Source organism: Podarcis filfolensis, assembly GCF_964270895.1.
Source record: "Podarcis filfolensis genome assembly, chromosome: 13".
NCBI classification, from domain to species: Eukaryota; Metazoa; Chordata; class Lepidosauria; order Squamata; family Lacertidae; genus Podarcis; species Podarcis filfolensis.
This window is the reverse complement of record NC_139615.1, coordinates 38,806,826-38,834,711: the sequence shown is the minus strand read 5'-3', so window position 1 is coordinate 38,834,711 and position 27,886 is coordinate 38,806,826. Positions and strand designations below refer to the sequence as shown.

Sequence of the window (27,886 nt, the reverse complement as noted above, 5' to 3'; positions counted from 1 at the left end):
GAAGCACAAAGCAGCATGTAGATGCTTTGAAATCAAATCAATAAATATAAATCCCATGACTTCTTTAATAGGCAACTTCACCTGTTTTCAATCCACTTCTAGGCCCAGTTCAAAATGCTGGTTTCTGTCCAGTCATGGCAAAGCGGAGCGCTTGTCAGCCAGGTGTAAGTCCAACACTTAGTCTGGGGCAGAAAGAGAGAACGGACAAGGTTCAGACCCTGAGGAAGAGGATTCTCAAAAATAAAGAGGTTGGGGGTTGGAGGTAGGACCCTGGACAGAGCCCAGGGAGCAGACAACTTATTCTGACAAGAATCTGGCCTCCAGTGAGCCATTCTGTTTGTTGGTTAACTGTTCTAATACGGTGGTTTTCCATATATTTTGGTACCAGTGGTCTATATTCACTCCTGATCGGTCTCCCCTTTATCACACACACAAGATAATGACCCATTCACCGCTACAGAATATGAATTGATATGGCTTATCTGACTCAGCAATACCCTGCTTTCAGGGACGCGGGCGGCACTGTGGTCTAAAACACGGAGTCACTTGGGTTTGCCAATCAGGTGGTCAGCGGTACGAATCCCTGCGACGAGGTGAGCTCCCGTTGCTCTGTCCCAGCTCCTGCCAACCTGGCAGTTCGAAAGCATGCCAGTGCAAGTAGATAAATAGGTACAGCTGTGGCGGAAAGGTAAATGTCATTTCCGTGCGCTCTGGTTTCCGTCACGGTGTCCTGTTGCGCAAGAAGTGTTTTAGTCATGGTGGCCACATGACCCGGAAAGCTGTCTGTGGACAAACGCCGGCTCCTTCGGCCTGAAAGTGAGTTGAGCGTCACAACCCCATAATCACCTTTGACTGGACTTAACCGTCTAGGGGTCCTTTACCTTTAAGGTAAAGGTAAAGGGACCCCTGACCATTAGGTCCAGTCGAGGCCGACTCTGGGGTTGCGGCGCTCATCTCACTTCATTGGCCGAGGGAGCCGGCGTACAGCTTCCAGGTCATGTGGTCAGCATGACTAAGCCGCTTCTGGCGAACCAGAGCAGCGCACGGAAACGCTGTTTACCTTCCCGCCGGAGTGGTACCTATTTATCTACTTGCACTTTGACATGCTTTCGAACTGCTAGGTTAGCAGGAGCAGGGACCGAGCAACGGGAGCTCACCCCGTTGCGGGGATTCGAACTGCCAACCTTCTGATCGGCAAGTCCTAGGCTCTGTGGTTTAACCCACAGCGCCACCCGCGTCCCACCCTTTACCTTTACCTGTTGGTTAACTGTTCTAATAGGGCAGTTTCTCATACATTTTGGTGCCAGTGGTCTATATTGACTCATGATAGCTCTCCCCTTTATCACATTCACAGAGCAAGATTATGACCTATCCCCTGCTACAGCATACAGATTGATATGGCTTATCTGACTCAGCAATGCCCCTCTTCCCCATACAAACAAACCATACTCCAAGCAACTGAACGCAAGCAACCAAGCTTTGGACCTGCCAATCTCTCGCAATGCATATACGGTGGTACCTTGGTTTAAGAACAGCTTAGTTTATGAACATCTTGGATTAAGAACGCTGCAAACCCAGAAGTAGGTGTTTTGGTTTGTGAACTTTGCCTCGGAAGCAGAACGTGTTGAGTGGTTTCCATTTGTAAACTGAGTCCTCCGCTGCTATGGGAAAGCAAGCCTTGGTTTAAGAATGCTTTGGTTTAAGAACGGACTTCCGGAACAGATTAAGTTCGTAAACCAAGGTACCACTGTATATATAATGACCTACCCATGTGATGCTCTCACAAAAACCCTGCGCAAATACTGCACAATAGAACAAAGGATCATGATCTTTCCCCATCTCTTCTCTCTTCCCCCCCAACTGCATAATGTATATGACAACAGATTCTCATACCAAATGCAAATGAACTGCGAAAATACTCAATGAATTGAAAGTGGAGACACTATGTGTACTTTTCTTTGTTTGTTTTGAAATTTTATTTATTTGCTTTTTCAAATTAAAATTTTACAGAGATATATCCAACATAAATCATAAAAATAAGATTCCAAGGAATCTCCTGGACTTCCATCCTACTATTAATAATTTCCTCCAACATCTTTTATGATAATCCAAACTCTTTACCTCTTCCACAATGTCCAGAATTCAACCTTAAACTATAAGTGATATTCCAATCCTACTAACGATTTTAACTGTCTACAATGGTCTTTAAGATAAGTTATAAATCTTCCCCATTCCTTATTAAAATTTTGGTCTTTCTGACTTCTGACTGTTAATGTTTGTTATACAATAAAACCTTTAGTAAAAACTTCTTGTTTTTTTAAGGTAGGGGCTAAGGGTACATGGGGTGTGTGGGTGAATTGATGATGAACATCCGAACATCTTTAATAAAAAGTGTGTTGCTGTTGTTAAAAGGGCCCATCTGTGCTAACTGGGCTGGACTACCCATTTTAGGTTCTGCCTCTCTGCAAAAAAAAGTGCAGAAACTTAAATGGATGCCCTCTCATTTTGGGGCCAAGTCCTCTGGTACTTCTCCATAATCTCACGTGGGGCACACTTGTTGTGTTGGTGAGCTGGATCAGTGATGCACAGTGAGAACACTGCCTGGCCAGTGGAATGAGGTTTGAGGGCTGCAGTCTCTGGGGTCCACAATCCAGAGTCCTTGGGTCTGGGGGGGGGGGCTCTGGTTGCTGGGCTCAGGATGAGATAGGCTTGGTGACTTCCTGCCCTATTTGTTGGTGTCAAAATCATGGCTGGACTTGGGAGTCCTGACACTACTGATCTTTATTTATTGATATATATATATATATATATATATATATATATATATATATACACACACACACACACCACTGTATCATAGAAATATATCACAGAAGTTTACAATGAAATAAAAGCATAAAACCACACAGTGAAATAATAAAAAAATTAAAAACAAGAGCAAAAGAATTAAAAACAAACTTCAGAAGCTCACTGTAAGGGGTGGACTCTTAAATGCCTGTATAGACCTGGCTTACTAGGTGTTGTTGAATTTTTCAACTTTCAAATTCCAAAAATGAAGGATGCTAAAAAGTTGTAACATGGCTTGGGAATTGAAAAAGATATTTTGATGAAAATAGTATAATTTAGTTTTGCTTGGTAAGTAAAATGTGTGTAAAATTGCATAGAAAACATTTAAAATTATTACCACATACATACAGTTATCTTCTATATTATGATTATTTAGCATGGCATTTTCAGAAGGTAAAATTAAAATTCTTTGGTTTTCTGAAAGCAGTTTATGCGCTGCTTCATCAAACACAGACTTACCAAGCTAAATATTGTTGGAGCACAAAAATAATAGTATATCTGAATGCCTCACACCCAAAAACACCTCCCTGAAGAAATTTGCAAAAATTAAGTTTCCCCCCTAAGAGGACACATCCTACTAGTTGGGCTAAGGTGATATCTGGTTTTCAACATCCTGATATATCACCATCTAGACATCACAATATACCAATATATCACAATGTCTGAAATAAGGATGGAGCTATATAGAGGCATTGGCTGGCTTCACGGTTTTTCCTGCATCGTGATTTTTGCCACGACCTGCTCTGGTGAGTTGCTGCCCCCTACATGAGGCAGGGGAAGGCTGAGCAAGCAGAGTTAACAGGCTGAAGGAATCAAGAGACGCATTAGTTTGCTTCCCAGTTTTTCCCACATTGTGATTTTTGCATAGGGCGCACACACACACAATTGTGATTCACAAAATATTGCCAGGTCAAAAATTATGAAACCGATATCACGATACGGACGTCAAACCGGTTTTGGACGATAAATCAATTTATTGCCCAGCCCTACATACTAGCCTATGCATAGCCCTGGCAGAATAGAAGTTTTCAGCAGGTTTTTTAAAGTTGGCACAGATACATTCCACTAGCAGGGGACAAGACCAATGACACTATGCTATGATTGGGGGAGAGTTATTCCTTTCCTTCACGGGCAGCACAGAGATGCAAAGGGCTGCTGGAGGAAGGGAGAAATCATTTTCGATCAAATCTGTGCTTCCAGGTGCTTTAAGAAAGCTGCAGAGATAGTGCAGGATAGTACGCACCCCGGAAATGATCTCTTTCAGCAGCTTCTGCCTTCTGGAAGAAGGTACAGGGTTATAAAGACTAGGACTAGCCGCCTGAGAAAGAGTTTCTATCCAAATGCGATTTTGGTTTTAAACGCAATGTAAGGAGTCTCTAGGTTGGCGGTTCGAATCCCCATGATAGGGTGAGCTCCCGTTGCTTGGTCCCAGCTCCTGCCAACCTAGCAGTTCGAAAGCACCTCAAAGTGCAAGTAGATAAATAGGTACCGCTCCGGCGGGAAGGTAAACGGCGTTTCCGTGCGCTGCTCTGGTTCGCCAGAAGTGGCTTAGTCATGCTGGCCACATGACCCGGAAACTGTACGCCGGCTCCCTCGGCCAATAAAGCAAGATGAGCACCGCAACCCCAGAGTTGGCCACGACTGGACCTAATAGTCAGGGGTCCCTTTGCCTTTACCTAAGGAGTCTCTATGGGGGTGTATTGTATTTTAAAAATGGGGTATCAGAGTTTTTAGGGGGCTAACCAGGTTGGGATAGCTGGGATATCAGCCTTGTTGGTTTTGAATGTCTTATGTAGATTTTTTCCCCAATTTCGTTGTTCTGTATGGGACAATGACAATAAAGATTATCGTATCGTATGCCTAGTCACCTACATATAGTTCCTCATCACCTATAGGACCTCCTTCCCTCCTCGGAGCCTGTCCAGTCATGAAGAGCGGCTTGTGAGGGGCCCTGTTTGGATCCCACCAGTGCTTGAATTGCATCAGGTTGGGTTACAAAGTGCAACGTTATTTTTTTGCTGGATTTTTTCGAAGGGTGGGCTAGAATGACGGAGCCATGCTCCACTCATGCTGTGTTGCAGCTGGAGCCAGCAGAACGGCTGCCAGATCCGACGCACACTCAGCACAGGAGAGGAGGAAAACATACAGAACGCAAAATAGAAGAGCCGTATCGAGATGACAGGTGTGCTCTTGGTGTCCATGGAAGCATCACCAGAGTTCACCTGCCATGTGTGCATCATGCCTGCAGCAACAAGGACCAAATGTGATGTGCAGAGAGAGCGGGTGGCGCTGTGGTCTAAACCACTGAGTCTCTTGGACTTGCCGATCAGGTCGGCGGTTTGAATCCCCGCGATGGAGTGAGCTCCCATTGCTCTGTCCCAGCTCCTGCCAACCTAGCAGTTTGAAAGCACACCAGTGCAAGTAGATAAATAAGTACTGTTGAGGCGGGAAGGTAAACGGCGTTTCCGTGCGCTCTGGTTTCCATCACGGTGTCCTGTTGCATGAGAAGTGTTTTAGTCATGCTGGCCACATGGCCTGGAAAGCTGTCTGTGGACAAAGGCCACCTCCCTTGGCCTGAAAGCGAGATGAGCGCCACAACCCCATAGTCGCCTTTGACTGGACTTAACCATCCAGGTGTCTTTTACCTTTTTAAACTTGCATCATGCCTCCAGCAACAAGGACCAAATGCAATGTCCAACATTTGTGCTGTCAAACTGGGGAGAGGGTGTCTATCATGTCTTCACACCCCCAACAAGGAAGGAACACATAGTTTTCTTAGTTTGACTTAAACCTAGGAGAAAGTTGCAGGAATAAGGGAAGCAGGCTTCTCGGTCATGGGAAAGATGAAAAACATGTATCTCTCTGAGTTTCATAAATTGGCAGGTGTGGGTAATGTTTTATCATTATTAATATTTTATTGGAAGAATTTCATTTATAAACAGAGTGAGAAAAGAAAGGAAGAAATGAGTAAGAATAAAAAAAGAAAAAATACAGTTACATTACCATAAAAGGTAAAGGGACCCCTGACCATTAGGTCCAGTCGTGACCGACTCTGCGGTTGCGGCGCTCATCTCGCTTTATTGTCCGAGGGAGCTGGCGTACAGCTTCCGGGTCATGTGGCCAGCATGACCAAGCCGCTTCTGGCGAACCAGAGTAGCGCATGAAAATGCCGTTTACCTTCCCGCCGGATCGGTCCCTATTCATCTACTTGCACTTTGACGTGCTTTCAAACTGCTAGGTTGGCAGGAGCAGGGACTGAGCAACGGGAGCTCACCCCATCGCAGGGATTCGAACCGCTGACCTTCTGATCGGCAAGTCCTAGGCTCTGTGGTTTAACCGACAGCGCCACCTGCGTCCCTCTACATTACCACACAGGTATGTATATTCTTATTCTAATACACATACAATTGTCAATAACCTAATATATCCTCTGTAAACTCATTCCAAATATCATTGCATTTATCCAAAGTCTGCATCTATAAGCTGTCTGTTCATATATTGCCGATGATGTCCTGTTGTCAAGCCACTGATTAAGGGGCATTGTATCTCTGTTCTTCCAATTCATCAGTATCCGTCTCTTGGCTACCATTAGGGTGCACAACACATATAAATAAGTATCGTATTTTAAACAGTCATAGCTTCCCCCCGGAAGAGTCCTGGGAACTGCAGTTTGTTACGGGTGCTAAGAGTTGCTAGGAGACCCCCATTCCCCTCACAGAGCTACAATTCCCAAAGTTCCCTGGAAAGAAAGATTAACTGTTAAACCAATTTTGGGGGAAATCGTAACTGTTTAAAGTGGTGTGGTGATGCTTTAAATGTATTGTGCATATGGGAGCCCAATACCCTGCAAGCGTCCTGGGGGAAAATGGGACACCCTATTTTTCCACGAGAGCACGGCGGCCATCTTGGTTGCCGTAATCTCGCACAATTTCACGCTGAAATCTCGCCCAAAAAAGTGCCTTTTCAGGGCCACGATCTCATGCGGTGCCCCAAACTGGGCATGAGAGTCCACTGGGAACAAAACTTCTGCAAAGCATTCCCCAGGTGCTGGTCCAGTTGTGGCCATGTGGAGATCTCTGGATACCAGGTTGGCGACTGAAATCTCCAAGGCCTGATTTAGGTTTGAGGAGGTCCTAAGCTACTGAAGGTAATGGGGCCCTTTATATGTCCTTTGTCAACAATCGTTACGTTTTTTGTGTTGAATATATGGTATATGGTAATTTCTGGACCTAATAGGTATCTAAAGCCACTGGCACATGTTGCCATGCAACCAGTCCATGCAGAATGCAGGCACCCTATATATAGAAATGAGCAAACCAGTGATTTTATTTTTTCCCCAATTTTTTAAAAATAATTTCCCCACAGTTATAACAAATATGACATAGAAAAAAGAAAAAATACACACAAAGAAAACACAATACAATGTTGAACAAAAACAAAAGCCAAAATGGGATCTTAAACACCTATCCCTTAAAGAAAAAAAACCAATTTCTCTTACATTGTTAATTGACCTCCTCAGATCCCTCCCTTTTGAATTTCATTATATCTGCAGGTAACAGCTCTCCAATAACATTCTTAACTAAAATTAATTCCAGCAATCTTATTCTCATTTCTTACTATTCTAAATCTAACTTACTCACAATCGCATCCTAATTTAATCCTAGGCCTATTTCGTACTTTGAAGCGATTTATATTACAATATTTATTCAAATAATCCTTAAATTTCTTCCAATCTTCTTGATCTTCCTCTTCTTTCTGGTCGTGGATCCTTCCAGTCAGGTCGGTTAGCTCCAAAAAGTCCAATATCTTCCAGTGATATTTTAGGAAGCAGGCGGGGCCTGTGACTTACATCATAGGAGCCTACACAACACAAAACACTGTTACTCTATGTAGGCTTTATTTTATTTCTTTTTTATCTTATACAGTGGTACCTCTAGATGTGAATGGGATCCGTTCCGGACTCCCGTTTGGATCTAGAAGCAAACATAACCAGCGACGGCACGTCAGCGCACGTGTGTGTTGCTTTTTGCTGCTTCTGTGCACGCGCACGATGCCATTTTGTGCGTCTGCGCAAGCAGCGAAACCCGGAAGTAACACGCTCCGTTACCTCCGGCTTGCCGCGGAGCACAACTCAAACGCGCTCATCCCGAAGCACATTCAACCCGAGGTATGACTGTATTTTGGAAATGTACATCCAGGTTTTTTTTCCTTTAATTTTTTTGGGGGGCCCCCAAGAGAGTGGGGCCCTAAGCTATAGTTTGTTTAGCTTATACAGTGGTTCCTCGGGTTAAGTACTTAATTCGTTCTGGAGGTCCGTTCTTAACCTGAAACTGTTCTTAACCTGAAGCACCACTTTAGCTAATGGGGCCTCCCGCTGCCGCACGATTTCTGTTCTCATCCTGAAGCAAAGTTCTTAACCCGAGGTACTATTTCTGGGTTAGTGGAGTCTGTAACCTGAAGCGTATGTAACCTGAAGAGTATGTAACCCGAAGTACCACTGTACATAAATCCGGCACTGACTCTTCAGCATGATGCTGTGCTGCTACACAGCGGAGAGGGTAGGCGCCAGAAGAGAGCGCGCTCTGCACATGGTCAGGGGCGCCCTTCCCGCGCTTCCCTTCGAAGTTCTCCTTCTTTCCCTCGGCGCGAGGGCGAGTCCCATGAGGTCTCCGCCCCGCACCCCATCCCATCCCACCCCGGGCGGCCCTTTGCCTCTCACCTTCCCGCGCGGGGGCGGGGCCGAGGGAGGGCGCGCCCCTCCCGCCCAGCCAGGTGCCCTTTTTAACGGGCTGCGGAGGCGCCCGGGCGCCGATTGCGCAGCGCCATGCCGAGCCCGGGAGACGGCGGAGGATCGCGACGCAGGAGCAGCGGCCGGCAACATGCGCCCGCCGGAGAAGCCTCTGCTGCTGCTGCCGCCGCCCCTGCGCGTCTCGGTCGCCGCGGCCGCTTGCTGCCTGCTGCTCCTGCAGGTGGACGCCTATTTCGGGTCAGCGGCGCTTCGCTTCCCCCCCTTTTGCGCGATCGGGCTTGCTCAGACTTTCCGCATGCAATTTCCCTTACATTTTCCCTTCCCCAATTTTGTGGTGAGATTTCCCCTCCCTTTTTGCACTTACACTCCTTTTTTTGTCTGTAGTTTCTCTTTTTTGTTGTATAATTTTATATTATTATTTTCTGTTTTGCATTTTGAAATATGCATTTAAACAACCTTAAAATATCAATGACTTATTCTCTTTCCGTGGCTCATTTTGCATACATAAATCCCTGCATATTTTTACATCAACTATACAATTATTAGTCTCTTTCCCTTTTTTTTGGTGCGATCCCGGCTCTTCTGTTTTGAAGTTCCTTCCATTCCTATGCGCAAATTCTACCTTTTCCTTCTCGTTTTGCTTTTCTTTTCCTCCCTTAGCTTTCGACTTTTCTTCACTTCCTCGCCCTGCTTTTCGAAGTTCACGCGCTCCTCTTCTTCACTTTGCATCTTGTTTTCGAAGGTCTTTTTCTTCGGTTAGCCAATCTGCTGGGTTAACTTGCCTTGTGGATTACAGCTTCACGACCTGGCTGCGATCCTAAACACACTTCAAGCCAGCCCCGCAGAATCCGGGATCCTGCTGCACACCAGCTGCTAGGTTGTTGCACATAGTTGAGACACTGGCTCGTGCACATGCACTGGGAAAATGCGGGAGCATTGAAGGGTCCAGCCTCCTGGGTCCTGCATGCATTTTAGGGGTGTTGCAGAATGAGATTCTCTTCCTCCCCTCCTCCTGCCGCTGTTCTGTGAGCTTGTGTTTCCACTTGTAGCAGCAGATCTCTACCAGCAGAAATCTCTTTCATCTGCAAAATGCATCGGAGCAGTTGATAGAAAAGTGATGTTGCTTTGCACAACAGCAATTTTGGGGTGGGAAGAGATCTGTCAGTGTAAATATTCAAGACTGGAGTTTTCAATGCAGGTGATGTTTTCCTGCATGCATGTGTGAATGTAACTGTTTTTGCACAGAGATTGATATTCGGATCTTTCCTTTCTCAATTTTTGTCTGTGAATTTGAAACCGCTTGCATTCAACCTGGTGATGTTTAGGGTTTGTATGACTGACGTACATATTCTGGAGTTCGCTTGTCCCTGTTTCTTTCTTTTTCTTTTTTTTTAAAAAGAGCTTTATCCATAACTTTTGCTAGTATGGGTGAGTTTGTTCTGTTGTGCTTAGGGCGTAATATGCAGGTTGACCTGTGGAGTGGGGAGACAAACATCTTCATTATACAGTGGTACCTAGGGTTAAGTACTTAATTCGTTCCGGAGGGCTGTACTTAACCTGAAACTGTTCTTAACCTGAAGCACCACTTTAGCTAATGGGGCCTCCTGCTGCCGCTGCACCGCCGGAGCACGATTTCTGTTCTCATCCTGAAGCAAAGTTCTTAACCTGAAGCACTATTTCTGGGTTAGCGGAGTCTTTAACCTGAAGTGTATGTAACCTGAAGCATATGTAACCTGAGGTACCACTGTACTCATCATAGAATTACACAGTTGGAAGGGACCACAAAGGTCATCCAGCCCAGCCCCCTGTAATGCAGGAATATTTTGCCCGATGTGGGATTTGAACCCATGACCCTTAGATTAAGGGTCTCATTATTCTCTGTATTTGAACAGGAGCCCTATGTTCTGGTTTAAGAAGGGAAATGCCCCATTTCAAGGCAGTCCCATGTGTCATCTTGCAACCAATTGCATATTTTATGTCTCTTAATCCACAAAGAGTTATGCACCTGCTTATCTTTCCCTGGTCTTTCCAGTAAACACAAGGATCACATGGATGCTGTTTTACAAAATCTGGGTTTGTACTGGAACGGGTGCAAAATTGAGGGATGGACATGTGTGTGCGTGCCTCTGTCTTGAAACGCAGTTGTGTGAAAATCTGGGTTTCTTAAGACTTGGATTTCAAGGGTGCATATTTGTGTGTTTGAAGTATCAAATGACTCTCCCGCTTTGGGGTGAAAAGCACGTGAGTTCCAGCTCTTGAAACGGAAAACTTGTAGTCACAAACGTATTTGACACTGAGCTCCACTTAACTTGGCAATACTGTCTTAAGAGTAACATCCATGGGATTGTGCTGTCAACATTCCAATATTCCGAGGCGATAAACAGTGTACAGTGGTACCTCGGGTTACATACACTTCAGGTTACAGACTCTGCTAACCCAGAAATAGTGCTTCAGGTTAAGAACTTTGCTTCAGGATGAGAACAGAAATTGTGCTCCAGCGGTGCGGCAGCAGCAGGAGGCCCCATTAGCTAAAGTGGCGCTTCAGGTTAAGAACAGTTTCAGGTTAAGTACGGACCTCCAGAATGAATTAAGTACTTAACCCGAAGTACCACTGTATATCGAACCCTTCTTGATGACAACGTGTGGGATTCTTGTTTCGTTTCTCTCATTTTGCTTTACATGCAAGTTTTGGATTCTCAAAACGCAAGCTTCCATTTTGCAAAACTAAGTTCTTAACACTGCACTGACAAATGCAAGTGTTGCTGTGTTTTGATAAAGAAAGAAATGGTGCTCCACTGCGGGCTATTTTTTTTTAATATAATGGTGGATAACAATATTATTTTTGCTGATCTTATTAGTCTATATGTATTTACCTTTCAGTTCTGAGTTTGCACCTCTGCTTGAAATGTTGTTTCTTCCATTGCAAAAAAAAAAAAAATCAAGCTTCCCTTTTTGCAGTCTGAATTTTGAACAGTCAACTTCTACATCAGGTTAGATTAGTACATCAGTTCTTCCCCTCTCCCCCAAACAGAACGAGGGAGCTCTGGAAATAACACCAAATATAATTAGAATAGTCTCATTCTTCATTTGTAAGAAGGCCTTAAAAATGATTCAAATAGACAATGCTGTGTGATCCATTCATTGGGGCTGGCTTCTGTGTTACGCCTGGATAAGTGCAGCCTTAGGGGAAATACGGAATCTGAGACTGCAACCCTATGCACACTTTAAATAATACTCATTGCTTCTTATTTCTGTGAGTAAATATACAAAATTCTGAGTTTCATACTTGGCACCCTGGGGCAGAACCAGAAAAAACAACAACTTGTCAATCAGATTTCTGAGAAAGATGTACAAAGTCGGGAAAACACTAAGAACTAATTAGAATGTGAAATCTTGAATTTCAAAAGTTCCGAATTTTGAGGTGGATTGCATATGCATGTACAAGGGTCATCTGCATTCCTTATACAGTGGTACCTCAGGTTACATACGCGTCTGGTAACAGATGCGTCAGGTTATAGACTCTGCTAATCCAGAAATAGTACCTATTTCTTAAAATAGTACCTAAATAAATTATTATTATTACTATTATTATTATTACTACCTCGGATTAAGAACTTTGCTTCAGGATGAGAACAGAAATTGTGCTCCAGTAGCAGCGGGAGGCCCCATTAGCTAAAGTGGCGCTTCAGGTTAAGAACAGTTTCAGGTTAAGAATGGACCACTGGAATGAATTAAGTTCTTAACCTGAAGTACCACTGTACAAGGAACTTGTTTTGGCTGTGGGAAGTGATAAGAGTGCTCCTGAGTTTGTGCAAAGTGCCTTTGCCTCACAGGCGAGTGGCTCCACTCTGCCTCCACATATCGAGGATTCTTCAGGAGAAAGGTTTTGTGATTCCTGGGCAAGCTTGAGCATCTGAACCTTTTGCAAGCATGTGGTACCGTAAGATGCACCCCAGAGTGAAAAGCAAGCTTGGAAACTCAAACAAGTTGCAAAGTTCCACGGGTACAACTGAATAACCCTCATCCTTAGATGCACAGTGAGGGTGGGTCATGATATGCACTTTCTCAGTCAGAAGCCCAGGAATATAGCTGGCCATCCATTTTAAGGCCAAATGGATGAAATACTTCTGTTTGGGTGCTTTTCGCATCCTGTGTTTTCTTATCCTGCGAGCAGCACATGCCTAGGACTTGGCGATCAGAAGGTCGGCGGTTCGAATCCCCACCATGGGGTGAGCTCCCATTGCTCCCATTTCAACCTAGCAGTTCGAAAGCATGTCAAAGTGCAAGTAGATAAATAGGTACCGCTCCTGCGGGAAGGTAAACGTCATTTCCGTGCGCTGCTCTGGTTCGCCAGAAGCGGCTTAGTCATGCTGGCCACATGACCCAGAAGCTGTACGCCGGCTCCCTCAGCCAATAAAGCGAGATGAGCGCCGCAACCCCAGAGTCGGTCACGACTGGACCTAATGATCAGGGGTCACCTTTACCTTACTTCAGTGTAGAGTCTTAGACTGGGAAACAGAGTATATACTGTATAACATTCTTTTTAAAAAGAAAAAGGCAGAAAATAAATGCTATCAAGCTGATCCTTACAAAGGCATGCCCAAACTATTGGTGTACGGTGTAAGATAGACGCCCCCGCTGTGAGTTGGCAGGTCCCTGATTTCAAATCATAAATCCAATACAGTGGAACCTCAGTTTTCGAACATAATCCTTTCCAGAAGACCGTTTGGCTTCTGAAAAGTTCGAAAACCGAGGATTAATGGGCTGGCCACAAAGTCAATTGGGGTGGGGGAGGAGAAGAAAACTCCCCGGAGGCCGTTCAACTTCCAAAAAACGTTTGAAAACAGAAGCAATTACTTCCGGGTTTTCGGCGTTCGGGTTCCGAATGGTTTGGCTTCCGAGACACTCGCAAACCAAGGTTCCACTGTAATTAATCGCCTAAGGCCACCTAAGTTCAAGACCTGTACTCTTCCAACATGGGACAAATAATACTGGGCTGCCATTTAAAAGGGCTGTTGTAAGGATTAATGTGTGCGAAATACTTGATAAGTGTGAAATGTTAGGTTTCGTAGTGCCTGTTCAGCAGAGAAACGCTCATAACCAGGCCTTTTTTCCAGCTGGAACTAAGTTTTGGCATCTCTCAGGTGGGTGCCATTACCATTTTAAGAGGATATAAACATGTAGGGCCAAGGAGGAGCCTTTTCCGCATCTGATGTTTTGTTGTTGTTTAGTCGTTTAGTCGTGTCCGACTCTTCATGATCCCATGGACCAGAGCACGCCAGGCACTCCTGTCTTCCACTGCCTCCCGCACTTTGGTCAAAGTCATTCTGGTAGCTTCGAAGACACTATCCAACCATCTCGTCCTCTGTCGTCCGCTTCTCCTTGTGCCCTCCATCTTTCCCAACATCAGGTTCTTTTCCATGGAGTCTTCTCTTCTCATGAGGTGGCCAAAGTATTGGAGCCTCAGCTTCACGATCTGTCCTTCCCATGAGCACTCAGGCCTGATTTCCTTAAGAATGGATAGGTTTGATTTTCTTGCAGTCCATGGGACTCTCAAGAGTCTCCTCCAGCACCATAATTCAAAAGCATCAATTCTTTGGTGATCAGCCTTCTTTATGGTCCAGCTCTTAGTGGTAGGTTAAGGAAGTGATGCACAAGAATCACAATGGTTTGTAGATGAGGATGTGTTGTAGTAAGTATTGGGTCAGACCTAGCGCTTTTGAGTTGTGCCTGAAAGCCAACAGAGCTGTCATAAATACTGTTAACACAAGTACAAATTGCTCCTAGCATAATGAGCCTTTGGCTAATTAAGCCGTCTTTTAAACTATGTGTGTGGGGTAGTGGTTATTGTTTCTGTTTGTTATTATGCTATAGATTTTTGTGTTTTTATATTTAAACTGATCTTCGGATGAAGGGCGGTATAAAAAATAAATAAAAGAAACACTGGCCTGGCCCCCATCAAACCTGCATTTTTGCAGATAAAACAGCCTTTTGATGGCCTGGAGAAAAGTGATAGGGCTTGCTCTCTCGTTACACAAATTGAATTGCTGCTTAAAGACACAAGAGAGGAGAGAGGCTGGTGAAAAAAGCAGGCAACTTTCTCCTGGCAACTCGCCTCCTTTTTAAGCTCAGAGGTTGAGTTCTCTCCATAGCTGAGATAGAAGAGGCTTTGCTGAACTTGATGAAACCTGCTTCTTTTGCATTTAAAGGTACCACACAACTCTAGAAGTGTCTGGGCATCATTTCTCTGGACTTAGTACAGATTTGTAAACCTAGGTTTCCCGCCCCCTAAAACACCTTGTATGTATGTTTTGGAAGACTGGAGGATTCACAGTCAATCCTTTTGTTTAAACCTATTTTCCTGGCTGCCCAAGTTCATATTTACAACCACAAATGGCAGCATACTCACTAATACAAGGCCCTTTAGGCACTGGGTGGTACGTAACTTCCTTTTACTCATAGCAGAACCATTGAAATCGTTGGACTGGACCAACGACTACACCAAAACTTGTTGAATACCACCCATTGCTCCTTACTCCTGAGCTCTCTTGTCCATGTTTACCTGTTCTCTGTGGAAACCAGTGGCCTGAGATTTCTACTTTGCAGCGGGTTGGGCTGGATGACCCTCGGGGTCCCTTCGAACTCTACAATTCTATGATTCTATAATTCACTCACCTGTGAATCCTATCAACAATGTTGGCTCCCAGTGTCCTCAGTTGTCCTCTTGTCTATGTGTAGGGATTGCCAGTGACAACTATGGAATTCTGGGACTGGCAGTTCTTGAGAGCACATGCCACTTAGATTGGCATGTTGTTGTTTTTTCCTCTTTGAAGCATCAAGTCCTAGCTCCCTGCCCATCAGTCTTTGCCAGCATGGCACCCTCTAGTTGTATTGGACTACAACTCCCATCAGTTCCAGTTAGCATGGCGGTGCTCATGTTGGCATCCATCAATCTTGAGAGACAGTGGAGTACGCCTCTGGGGATGAAGTCAAACCAAGGGGGAAATATGTCAAAACAGGAAGGTTTCTCTAGAAGCTGCAGGGTATCTCTGGATTGTGGCTAATCTCAAACACCAGCAATGAAAGTGTGCTCTGGAGTTTGCGTTAAGTTTTAGACTCTGCCTGCGCATTGGCATCGTGTTGTGTTTTTTCAGAGTCTGGATGCATCTCTTCCTAGATTTGACAGTCCCTGCTCAATACTGTTGGAGTACCTGCTTCATTCGGTTTTTTAATTTTTGTGGGGGCGGGGAGAGTGGCCCTAGCAGGGTCAGAAGCCGCTTTTAATTGCAGGGAAATTCCTGGAATGGACAGGATACCAAATGGGATTTTTCTCCTTTCAGGAAGTGTACACACGCAAACACAAACCCACACTCATCGGGACTTCTACTAAGCAAGAAGAGGCAATATTCCCTTTTCCTTCCAGCTATCATTTCCTTAACACAAAACAAATATTGATTATTGCCTTAGGTGCCTTATTGCCTTTGGTTGTTTAAGCAACTTAAGGGAGCAGCAGCCTTGTGACAGCTGCCTGCCTTTAGTTCTCGGAACATTTCACCCAGCTGTTTGTCAGAAACGGTGCGTTGGTCTTCAGACTGTCGTTTGGGGGAGAACTCTTACTAGGTGTTTCTTGGCCGCAACAAGAAACTGAGTAACGGCAGGTGATCTTCCGTGAACTTGTCCATTCTTCTCCTGCAATGCTCAGATGCAGGAAGTTCTGGGCACCTGTGTTGCGTTCTCAGTACCTGAAGAGTGATGAGGATGCCTTTTAATCCTGACCAGCACTTTGTCTGTCTGACACACTTGCTGAGGTTGCAAAGTAGGCAAAGGTAAAGGGACCATTAAGTCCAGTCGCGGACGACTATGAGGTTGCGGCGCTCATCTCGCTTTACTATTCCAGTAACATCCAGCATAGCTATCACCCTTGACATTTGGCTTGCTTTAGTAGGGCAAAACCACTGACTTGATCTCAAAACGGAGCTAGCAGGATGGCCTGTAGTTTGATGTCAGAGCATCTTCTTTGTAGGAAACCCAAGACGGACTTTCTGTGCCCAGATCTCCCTATTCCCATCATGCACTGCAGTGCGGAGGCCTTGGATCATCAACAGGCACTGGCATTGTAGCCATTATTGTGGGGTGGCAGTCACCAATGGCGTTCGTGGGGCAGGAGAGAAATGCAGTGGTACCTCGGGTTACATACGCTTCAGGTTACAGACTCTGTTAACCCAGAAATAGTGCTTCAGGTTAAGAACTTTGCTTCAGGATGAGAACAGAAATCGTGCTCCGGCGGCGCGGCAGCAGCTGGAGGCCTCATTAGCTAAAGTGGTGCTTCAGGTTAAGAACAGTTTCAGGTTAAGAAATGATTCAAATAGACACATGCTGTGTGATCCGTTCATTGGGGCTGGCTTCTGTGTTACGCCTGGATAAGTGCAGCCTTAGGGGAAATACTGAATCTAAGACTGCAACCCTATGCACACTTTAAATCATACTCATTGCTTCTTATTTCTGTGAGTAAATATACAAAATTCTGAGTTTCAAACTTGGCACCCTGAGGCTGAACCAGAAAAAACAACAACTTGTGCCAACTCCATTACAGTGGTACCTCAGGTTAAGAACTTAATTCGTTCCAGAGGTCCGTTCTTAACCTGAAACTGTTCTTAACCTGAAGCACCACTTTAGCTAATGGGGCCTCCTGCTGCTGCCGCGCTGCCGGAGCACGATTTCTGTTCTCATCCTGAAGCAAAGTTCTTAACCCAAGGTAATATTTCTGGGTTAGCGGAGTCTGTAACCTGAAGTGTATGTAACCTGAAGCATATGTAACCTGAGGTACCACTGTACTGTGGTGCCAATAAAGATATTTGATTAGATAACCCCAAGCTACGAACCCGCTCCTTCAGAGGAAGTGGAACCCCATCAAGAGCAGGCAGCCTCCCAGCGATCTGGTCTTGGGTACCACCCACAAACAGTGCTTCAGTTCTATCTGGATTGGGTTTCAGTTGGTTGGCTCTCATCATTATCGAGGCAAGACACCGGTCCAGCTCTTCCACTGCCTCACCTGCAGATGTAAAAGAGACAAAGAGATGAGTGACCGGGAAGGATGTCTGGATGCCTTGTCCCAGGGTCCTTGGAGTCCACTAAGCGTGTAGAAACAACTGTCTTCTTTTTGGGTGGAGCCTGTTTTACTTCCTGAACTGATAGAAACCTGGGAGTTAGATGGATGGAGTTGCAGGGAAAAGGACTGCAGCTGTATCAGGGGGCCACCCCGACCTAGAGCTTACATCTCCTTGAAACTGCTACCATCTTGATTTGGTAGTTTGGAAATTTACTCGTTTAATGATTAACCGCCGGCCGGAAGAAGAGTTCTGGAGAGCGGAGACGGTACGAGCATTCCACTGCCGGGGTTGTGGAGGGAGGGCAAGCGATAAGTATCTCTCTGTTGGCTTGTTCTCCTAGTGCTGGAGGCCTTTTGGCTGCACGATGGCAAAGGCATGCTTGATAGATCACAGGTTCTATCGCACAGCATCTTCAAGGGACAAGCTGTGTTGTGTCGGGTCCAGCAAGGGTCCAGCTTTGGGAATTGGCTTTTTGCATCGCAAAAGAAGCGGCCGACCACCAGTTACCCTACTAAAGGGAACATCGGGAGAGAAATATAAAGGGATCATGCTTTTCCTGCTTGCCAAGACAAACCCAGGGGAAAATTAATTGTGAAAAGGGGGGAATATGGTTCATGAACTTGATTGCAGCAGTTGTGTCCAGGGCAGCTGTCTACCAGCTCCATCTGGTACGCAGGCTGAGACCCTACCTGCCCGCAGACTGTCTCACCAGAGTGGTTCATGCTCTAGTTATCTCCCGCTTGGACTACTGCAATGTGCTCTATGTGGGGCTACCTTTGAAGGTGACTCGGAAACTGCAATAAATCCAGAATGCGGCAGCTAGACTGGTGATTGGGAGCGGCCGCCGGGACCATATAACACCGGTCCTGAGAGATCTGCATTGGCTCCTAGTACGTTTCCGAGCACAATTCAAAGTGTTGGTGCTGACCTTTAAAGCCCTAAACAGCCTCGGCCCGGTATACCTGAAGGAGTGTCTCCACCTCCATCATTGAGCCCGGACACTCAGGTCCAGCTCTGAGGGCCGCCTGGCGGTTCCTTCACTGTGAGAATGAGGTTACAGGGAACCAGGCAGAAGACCTTCTCAGTAGTGGCGCCTGCCCTGTGGAATGCCCTCCCATCAGTTGTCAAGGAAATAAACAACTATCTGACTTTTAAGGGACATCTGAAGGCAGCCTTCCCACCAGATGTCAAAGAGGAGAACAACTACCAGACTTTTAGAAGACATCTGAAGGTAGCCCTGTTTAGGGAAGCTTTTAATGTTTAACAGACCACTGTATTTTAATACTTTGTTGGAAGCCGCCCAGAGCGGCTGGGGAAACCCAGCCAGATGGGCGGGGTATAAATAATAAATTATATTAGTATTATTATGTTTTTAATATTCAGTTGGGAGCCACCCAGAGTGGCTGGGGAAACGCAGCTAGATGGGTGGGGTATAAATAAAAATAAATGATGATGATGATGATGATGATGCAGATGCAGGGAGCTTGTGCGTTTCAATCCTTCCCCCCACCCTCACAGATTTTTCAATCCCTGCTCCCAAGCTGCTTTCCCACTTATGGGAATAAAATATGGGGACTGTCTTTTGGTTCTTTTGCAGATGGCAAAGCAACTTTGCTGGGGGTCAGGGTTTTAATTGCAAAAAATAGCCTGCAGTGAAAAGGAACAAATTTTGCAGACCTGAAGGCTATGTGTTTCATTTTAGACTTTTAAAATTTATTTATAGGACCAGTCGTACATCCTTTCATTTGTAGCTTGGCTCAGAGTTTCGCTGCTGATCACAGTTGTTATTGTGCTGGCTGTATGTTGGTGTTCTCTTTAATTGGTGAGAACGATGACATTGGTGACAGCACTGGGCCCTGGTTTAAGATTAAGGAAAGCCTTGGGGTTGAGGGAAGGAGTGGCTGGCAGATGTGTGTTAACTTTATTGGGTGAGCTGTTGCAATAATTTCCATTGTTGGTGTTAAAGGAGTGGTGTCCTGCATGAGTAACTGATATTTCCTCCCTAACTTTTCAGTCTCGTTGGCCAAATACTTTCTTCCTCTCAACTAGGACAATGTAAAACTTGCGCAGTCACAGATACCTGGTTCGGATTCAAATGACACTTGTCGGTGATGTTCAATATTAACAAGCAGCGAAGGCTGGGAAGACACCAAGAAGGCCAATTTATTATATTTATAACATCACTCACATGTCCCAGACTCCCCAAGGAAGCTAACAACAGGAAAAAAAGCTATTCATAACACCAATTAAATATCAAGCACAGCAGCTAGTAAAATTACGAGGAAAAACAACCAGAGGAGGAAGAGGGCAGCATAAAAGCCAACCGGCAATGAAGCCAAAGGCCTGACAAAACCGATAGTGCAATGCCATAGAGGAGGAACAACATCTTGGAGCAAGGAGTTCCATAGGTGAAAAGGTGCTTTCTAACATTCCTGCCAATTATCAGAAGGGTGTAGCAAGTATGCAGGAGAACTTCCACAGCTGGCCTTAGTGGAGGGGCAGGTTGTATTGGAGAAGAAAACCCTTTAGGTATCGTGGTCCTAAGCCATACAGGGATTTAAAGCTAACAAGCTTGTGTCTAGAAATCTTTCGGGATTGGTTCCTAAACCAAGCTGTGCTTAAAACCCTAGCAATTGTGTTTTGCTTGCAGAAGTTAGCAGCTTCCATCCATGTATACTATGTTGACGTCAACCTGTCTTGATTTGACTTAAGACGTATATGAGTCTAGCCATTCTCTGGGCTGTCCTATCCAGAAAAGAGCTGCTATCGATCAATGTAGACAATACGCAGCTAGACGGAACAATGGTCTGACTCTGTATAAGGTAACTTCCTATGTTCCTAGGCGTTTTGGGTTCCACCCATATTTTATATGATATCAGGAGGGATTCTTGGCCTGTAGATACATCTTCAACAAACCATGTAGGTACCACCTCATGGGAGTAGGTTGGAGGGTTGCAATTTGGTTATATTTTTTCCTCCTCTATCTCTTAATACCAAATATTTCCTTTAACTAGCTCCTCACAAGCCGTCAAGCTCAGCTTTTTATTTTTTAATAATATTTTAGGGGTTTTTTTCCATATAGAAAGTGAATTTGTTACTCAAAAATTACATTCCGATTCAAGAAAACTAGTGACTTCCTTCTCACGCAACATCAATGTTTATAGCCCGAATTACATAGAATTGTGTTTTAAGGTTCCATCTTACCTAATTTCATCTTCTCAAGCACGTTTCTTAATATATTCTGCTATTTTCTTACACTTCAAACCCTGCTGTGGTCTTCATACATGGGAAGTAACTTTTGATATAGACTAGAAAGGGTTTCCAGTCCTCTTTAAAAGGTTCTAAATTTGTATCTTTTATCAGCGCCGTCAATTTTGCTATCTCTGGATATTCCAAAATTTTCATCAAACATTCTTCCTTGGAGGGCGTTCCTTCCTCCTTCCATTTCTCAGCTTAGAGGATCCTTGCCGCTGTAGTCACCTACATAAATACCGTCAAGGCTTTCTTTGGGATTTCATTCTGGATACTATTCAAGTCTTGCAATCATCATCATCATCATTAGTGCTTTTTTCTATAAAAATGTTTAGAGGTGCTCTCATTTTCCTACTCATATTGAAATACTGCCCCTCAATGAGGCCAAACTTGGATTCACAAAAATGTTTAGGAGTGTGCATACCCCTGCGTCCCCCCAGAAAAAAATGCACTGATAATAATAATAATAATTCATTCTTCTGCATGTCTGAGCCAGTGTGCATCTTGGGAGCACTGCACATATAACTACATAGAGAGCTTTCCTAGTTCATCTTGGCCTGCTGTAATTTTCAATGGAATCGGTTCACACATTCCCTTGCCATTCGTCAAACGGATAACCACTTGATTTCTTACTTGCATGTGTGAACCAGACCTGTACACACCTGGGAGAAATCCTGCGGGCAGGTGGTTTGCCAATGTTAATCTGCAGCAGGGAAATAGCTGTTGCTGGTTCTACTCTGTTTAAGGCCATAACTTATTTCTTCTACCCTTCAGCCTGACTGGGAAGGAAACGCTAACTCAGTTTCCTCTGCTGGGGCCCTCGAACAACCCTGCCCACTGGAAGGCTCACCTGAAGCAATGCGACCTGCTTCGCTTATCCCGTAAGCAGAAAAGGCTTTGCCGCCGAGAGCCAGGCCTGGCCGAGACCCTACGGGATGCCATCCGCCTCGGGGTTGTGGAGTGCCAGTATCAGTTTCGCAACGAGCGCTGGAATTGCAGTCTGGACGGACGGGCCGACCTTCTGAAACGAGGTATGAGTGCCTGCTTGTTGGTCAGCTTCCGAAAATTGGGGTGGGGAGAAAAATCTAGGCTTTCTCCGTTTGGGTCTTCCCCCTTCTCCTCACCCCCCAACGCCATCATGGAAGAAAGAAAAGCAAACCAGGGTAGAGGTTCTAAGGTTTGCATTTCTGAACATCTTATGGCCGGAGTCGATCAAGTGATAACGTAGAACCCCTGTGAAAACCTTTGCCAGGCTTGTTCGCTACTCTGAGCAACTAGGGTACCTGCTGCTGTTAAAAACAGTTGCTTATTTATTGTGTTTCTATCCTACTTTTTGGGGGGGGATGTGGGTGGCGCTGTGGGTTAAACCACAGAGCCTAGGACTTGCCGATCAGAAGGTTGGCGGTTCGAATCCCCGCAATGGGGTGAGCTCCCGTTGCTCGGTTCCTGCTCCTGCCAACCTAGCAGTTCGAAAGCACATCAACTACAAGTAGATAAATAGGTACCGCTCCGGCGGGAAGATAAACGGCGTTTCCATGCACTGCTCTGGTTCGCCAGAAGCGGCTTGGTCATGCTGACCACATGACCCTGGAGCTGTACACCAGCTCCCTCGGCCAATAAAGCGAGATGAGCGCCACAACCCCAGAGTCGGTCATGACTGGACCTTAATGCTCAGGGGTCCCTTTACCTTTACCTTTATCCTAGTTTTTGCTCCAAGGATATTATTATTATTATTATTATTATTATTATTATTATTATTATTAATACCCTGCCCATCTGAGCGGCTCCCAACAGAATATTAAAAGAATATTAAAAATAGAATTAAACATTAAAAACTTCCCTAAACAGGGCTGCCTTCAGATGTCTTCTAAAAGTCAGTTGTTTATTTCCTTGACATCTGATGGGAGGGCTTTCTACAGGGTGGGCGCCACTACCGAGAAGGCCCTCTGCCTGTTTCCCTGTAACCTCACTTCTCACAGTGAGGGAACCATCAGAAGGCCCTCGGAGCTGGAGCTCAGTGTCTGGGCTGAGCGATGGAGGTGGAGATGCTTCTTCAGGTATACTGGGCCGAGGCCGTTTAGTGTGGCATATATGGTTCTCCCACTCTTCATATAATCCTCACACAAACCCTGCGAGGTATGTTAAGGTTAGGCTTGCCCAAGGTCGCACCGTGAGCTACATGGCCAAGCGGGATTTGAACCCGGGTTTCCCAGTTCGTAGTCGGACACCCTTGCCATTCTTCTACGCTGGCTTTCCTACTCTTTCTTACTTCCTTTTCTCTGGGTTCCCTTGCTTCCTCTCCCTCAGGTTTCAAGGAAACGGCCTTCCTGTATGCGGTGTCCTCGGCAGCTCTGACCCATTCCCTTGCGCGGGCCTGCAGCGCTGGGCGCATGGAGCGCTGCACCTGCGACGACTCTCCGGACTTGGAGAACCGCAAGGCGTGGCAGTGGGGAGTGTGCGGAGACAACCTCAAGTACAGCACGAGGTTCCTGAAAAACTTCCTGGGCCAGAAGAAGGTCGGGAAAGACCTGCGCGCCAAGGTGGACATCCACAACACAAACGTGGGCATCAAGGTGAGGACAGAGGACCCACACAATTTGCCGAGAGAGAGAGAGAGAGAGAGGAGTAGCAAAAGCAGATTGTCCCTGGTTATTCCCAATCTCCAGCCTTCACCTCAAGAGCCAAGCTAGGCCCTGTAATGCCATATCTTTGTCTTTCCCTGAGAACGAATATTCTGTGCTGTGTGCCTTTTCACAGTTGCACGGCGCAAGTGCGTATTAAGCAATAGGACACTAGAGCTTTTCTTTGGAGAGTCCCAACTCTGTGCCTCAGAATCATTTTTCACGGTGAGGGCCATGTTTACCACATGGGGAACCTTTCAAGGGATGCACGCTAGTGGTGGACAGGGTCCAGAATATGGGGAACGTGTGCTTTGTACAGTTAGGGTGCACATTAATGTCTGAGTTTTTATTTTGTTTTATATCTGTTGGAAGCTGCCTGGAGTGGCTAGGGCAACCCAGCCAGAGAGGGGAGGGTACAAACAATAAAATTATTATTATAAAGAGAGAGCACACGAGATAAAGGTAATAACAAAAATGGAAAAAATAAAGAGGACTTCCGTTCAACTGTGACTAGATTTTTAAAAAACGAATACAGTCATACCTTAGTTCTCAAACAGAATCCATTCCGGAAATCTGTTGGACTTCCGAAAACATTCAAAAACCAAACCGTGGCTTCCGATTGGCTGCAGGAGCTTCCTGCAGCCAATCAGAAGCCATGTCAGGACGTTCAGCTTCCAAAAAACGTTACTTCTTCTGGGTTTGCGGCGTTCGGGAGCCAAACCGTTCGAGTCGCCAGGCGTTCGAGAACCGAGGTACGACTGCAAAAGAGTGCGCAACTGTTCAGTGGCCTTGGGATTTCCCCCCTTTATTCCCTCGCAGCGTTTTGGCTTTCCACTCGTGACCCTAGCAAATGCCTGTCTTTCTCTCCCTCCCGCAGGCCGTGAAGAACGGCCTCAAGACCACGTGCAAATGCCACGGGGTTTCTGGCTCGTGCGCCGTCCGGACCTGCTGGAAGCAGCTGTCGCCATTCCACGAGACGGGGAAGCTCCTCAAGCTCCGCTACGACGGCGCCGTCAAGGTCTTCAGTGCCACCAACGACGCGGTGGGCCAGTCGGAGCTGGCGAGCCCCCAGCCCCACAGCCACTTGCCCAAAGTCCCCGCTGGCCCACGCCCCACCGACCTGGTTTACATGGAGGACTCTCCCAGCTTCTGCCGGCCCAGCCGGTACTCAGTGGGCACGGCCGGAAGGACCTGTTCCCGGGAGGCCAACTGCGACAGCATGTGCTGCGGCCGGGGCTACAACATCCAGACGCGCATGGTGACCTTCTCCTGCCATTGCCAGGTGCAGTGGTGCTGCTACGTCGAATGCCAGCAGTGCATGCAGGAGGAAGTGGTTTATAGCTGCAAGCAGTGAGACGCGGGCGCTGGCAGATCTTGCGGGGAGACCGGCCTGCTCCTCCTTGGACCGCACGGAAGGCCGGCAGCTCGACTCGGTCCTCTCCTTTGCATCGGATATGGAAGTTAGCAAGGGGTGGGACTTGGACGCTGCAGGAGTTCTGCAGCCCTGGATTTTACGGTTCTGTGGACCAGCAGCCAATCTCCAGGACTGCCTCTGCTGTGGGAAGGCCGGCACCAAGAAAAGAGTCAAGGACCTATTCTCGTAAGATATCTAAGGAGCTGCCTTGTGTTGTCCATCTAGCCCAGCCCAGGACTCTTGGCTGGGAGTGGTTGCCTGAGGTCTTGTGCAGGGGGTCTTCCCCAGCCAAATTTTCTAAACGGCAAATGAAACTGGAACCTGAGCTGTGCAAAGCATGGACCAAGCTGCCAGAACTTCTCTAGAACAAGGCCCAAGGGTCTGGTTTAAGGCAGGGGTCTTGAGTCGCAGCTACCCCAGGAAGATCTGTTTCGATGAGCTTCCAGGAGGGTGAATGGATGGGTTTTCCATGGCCACAACGCAGCATTTTCTTTGAACCACGTGCCTCTTTCTGGGTAGCGCTGCAGTCTTTAGTCGCAGCGCCAGCTTCGGCCGATGGCACCCTCGGGCAGCTGTTGCAGCCCCGCCAGCAGGGCCCACTACTGATTTCTACACCGGTCCCCCTTTAGAAAAACAGCTGAGCACCTCCATTTAAATCTCCCACAATGCCTGGCGTAACATCGCTTGAGGTCATTGTGAGAAATCTAAATGGTTGCCCCATGCCGGCTGGCGCTGGATTCAGGCTACTGCTGCTGCCAGGACTCATTTGAGGTGTCTTATGTGAGAAGGCACTTTGTCGTGCGCCACAAAAATTTGGACCTGACCCTGCGTGGCCCCACACGACCTGCTCAAAGGGGAACTGGGCTGTACCCCCCTAGGGATAAGCATGGTCTCTGGTTCTGCCCTGCAGTGAATTTGGCGTGGGTTGTGGGGCATCACACCTGAGAAGGCAGAGATGAGGTGCTGCATTCTTAAGGGACCCGAGCACAAAGAGGAGGAGCAGAGAATTCAGGAAGTGCGAATGGACGAAGGCCAGCACCTGCCTCCATTTTGTTAGGCTAAGATTTGGGGGAGGAAGAAGAAGAAGAAGAAGAAGAAGAAGAAGAAAACTCTCATAGCTTGAATTTGCAAATAGAAGCATCTATTGGGCAATGACGGGGGGCAAACCTAGGAATGTGGACACTATTTCCAGTGGAACTATTTATAGTTGTGGGTGAGGGTAGATGGACAGGTCCACTTGTTTTTATGTGAAACGAGCAAAGAGTTAAAGCGGCTAAGGACTGGGCAGCTTCCATGACAGGTCTGTCTGTAAGCCTGAGTCAAACATACTTGCTTTCTTTCATGTGATTTTCTTGGTGTGTGTGTGTGTGTTTTTTAAAAAGAGTGTTTTATTGCATTGCTTAGATGCCGTTCATCATTCATTGCCCTCACAGCCCTTGGCCTCAGCTGCCCACAATACTGGTGTGTTTTTTTTGGTTACTTGGCTGTAGCGGCTTGTGTGATCTTCGTTAGTGTCATGATGCTAAACCAGACGTGAAGTCGCAGCAACAAAGGAGTAAAACGGACCAAAAATCTAAAGTGACCCACCCAATATCAGAAGGAGGGAGCCAGTTTGATGCTGTTTTTACTTCAGCTTGATGCTAGGGGCTTTTGGGCCTTCCCTGAGGCGGAAGTAATAACTACCCATAGAAAACAACAGAGAAATCTTTACTTTTTGTGTAGCTGCGGTTGGGCGGTAACGTTGCTGCTCAGGTAACTAAAAAGATGGGAGTTTTTGTTTTGTTTTTTAAAAAAACTTTGGTCTTATGTAACTTTTTTTAAAAAAGGTTCATAAATATATATATATTTATCCTTCCAATGCTAATAAAATCCACCATTGCTATCCCCATATCGTGGGGGGGAATGGGGGCTGTGGCTAAGGGAGCCTGGCTTACACCAGCCCTGCAAAGTATTAAAGTTTGATGGCCATATTGGGGGGGGGGAGTGGGACAAGTGTATGGCAGCCTTTGTCAACCTGGCCCCCTCCAGGTGTTCTGCACTGCAATTCCCATCAGCCCCTGCTAGCACACTGGCTGACCTGGGAGAGGAGGGTTCAGCCTCCCTGCTCTGCCACAAAACCTTAAGGCCCAGCCATTCCCCTTCAGTTAACTTGACCTCCCCTGGGATTGCTGTGAGAATAAAAGGAGAACTGTTGAACAAGAATGGGTTAAAAAAACTGTGATAGCTTGGATCTCGATGATGTGGAAATAATTTATTTCCTGCTTACTCCTACGCAAGCAATTCTTGTCAGATTCTCAGCCGGTCCCTTGCTGTGAATCATAGTTTCCCCCAGCACCTTTGACAAACTACAGTTCCCAGAATTCTTTGTGCTTTAAATGCATGGTGTGTATGCGGCCTGTCTGTGATGTAGAGGAAGTAGCGACACATCAGCCGCACAGCTATGGGTGTTGTTGCCATCCGTCTGTCTCGAGTGTACCTCCAGGGGTGAAGTCAAACAGCACCAAAGTGATGTTCTTGGCTTGCAAGCCTAGACAGTGTGTCTGGAGGTCCTGGGCTGCCCAGATGACAAGACCCCCTGTTGGCCTCGCTGATGGGGTCTAAAGGAAAACAGAGCAATACATTTGGCACCAGCTTGGTTGCAGGAGTTGCCGGAAGGAGGCGTAAAAGGCTCCAGCCAACCATCTTAGGGACTCTACTTTAGATTTGTGTAGGGTTTACTCCTTGCTTTTTCTTCTCCTGAAGATATCCCGCAAGGCAGCAGAGGTTTAGGACCAGAGTTTTCCTCCTTCTAGATGGGCTACCTTCATGGGTTGACGTGTCCCATCTGTCTTCCCTCTACATCACTTGCAGAAACTGCCTTCTTGACCATTAGACCCACTATTGGTCAGGTCTG

The 27,886-nt window shown here is 46.3% G+C and overlaps 1 protein-coding gene across 2 annotated transcripts; it reads left to right on the top strand.

Moving 5' to 3' along the window:
- Positions 1–8,596: 8,596 nt before the first annotated feature.
- Positions 8,597–26,842, top strand: WNT9B (Wnt family member 9B). 2 transcript variants are annotated; one of them, XM_083583404.1, is made up of 4 exons: positions 8,597–8,833; positions 21,733–21,989; positions 23,266–23,531; positions 24,457–26,842. In XM_083583404.1, exons 1-4 carry the CDS (start codon positions 8,727–8,729, stop codon positions 24,931–24,933), a joined length of 1,107 nt encoding a protein of 368 aa, XP_083439530.1. In that variant the 5' UTR covers positions 8,597–8,726; the 3' UTR covers positions 24,934–26,842. The 2 variants fall into 2 exon arrangements, with proteins under 2 accessions (XP_083439530.1, XP_083439531.1); XM_083583405.1 differs by lacking the exon at positions 8,597–8,833 and adding an exon at positions 19,603–19,634.
- Positions 26,843–27,886: the final 1,044 nt, after the last annotated feature.

What these genes read in the sequence shown, in the direction of transcription:
- WNT9B (XM_083583404.1), top strand. Translation starts at nt 8,727, where the DNA reads ATGCGCCCGCCGGAGAAGCCTCTGCTGCTGCTGCCGCCGCCCCTGCGC. An exon ending in GGCCGACCTTCTGAAACGAG is followed by an intron (nt 21,990 to 23,265) that starts GTATGAGTGCCT and finishes CCTCTCCCTCAG; the next exon opens with GTTTCAAGGAAACGGCCTTC. An exon ending in ACACAAACGTGGGCATCAAG is followed by an intron (nt 23,532 to 24,456) that starts GTGAGGACAGAG and finishes TCCCTCCCGCAG; the next exon opens with GCCGTGAAGAACGGCCTCAA.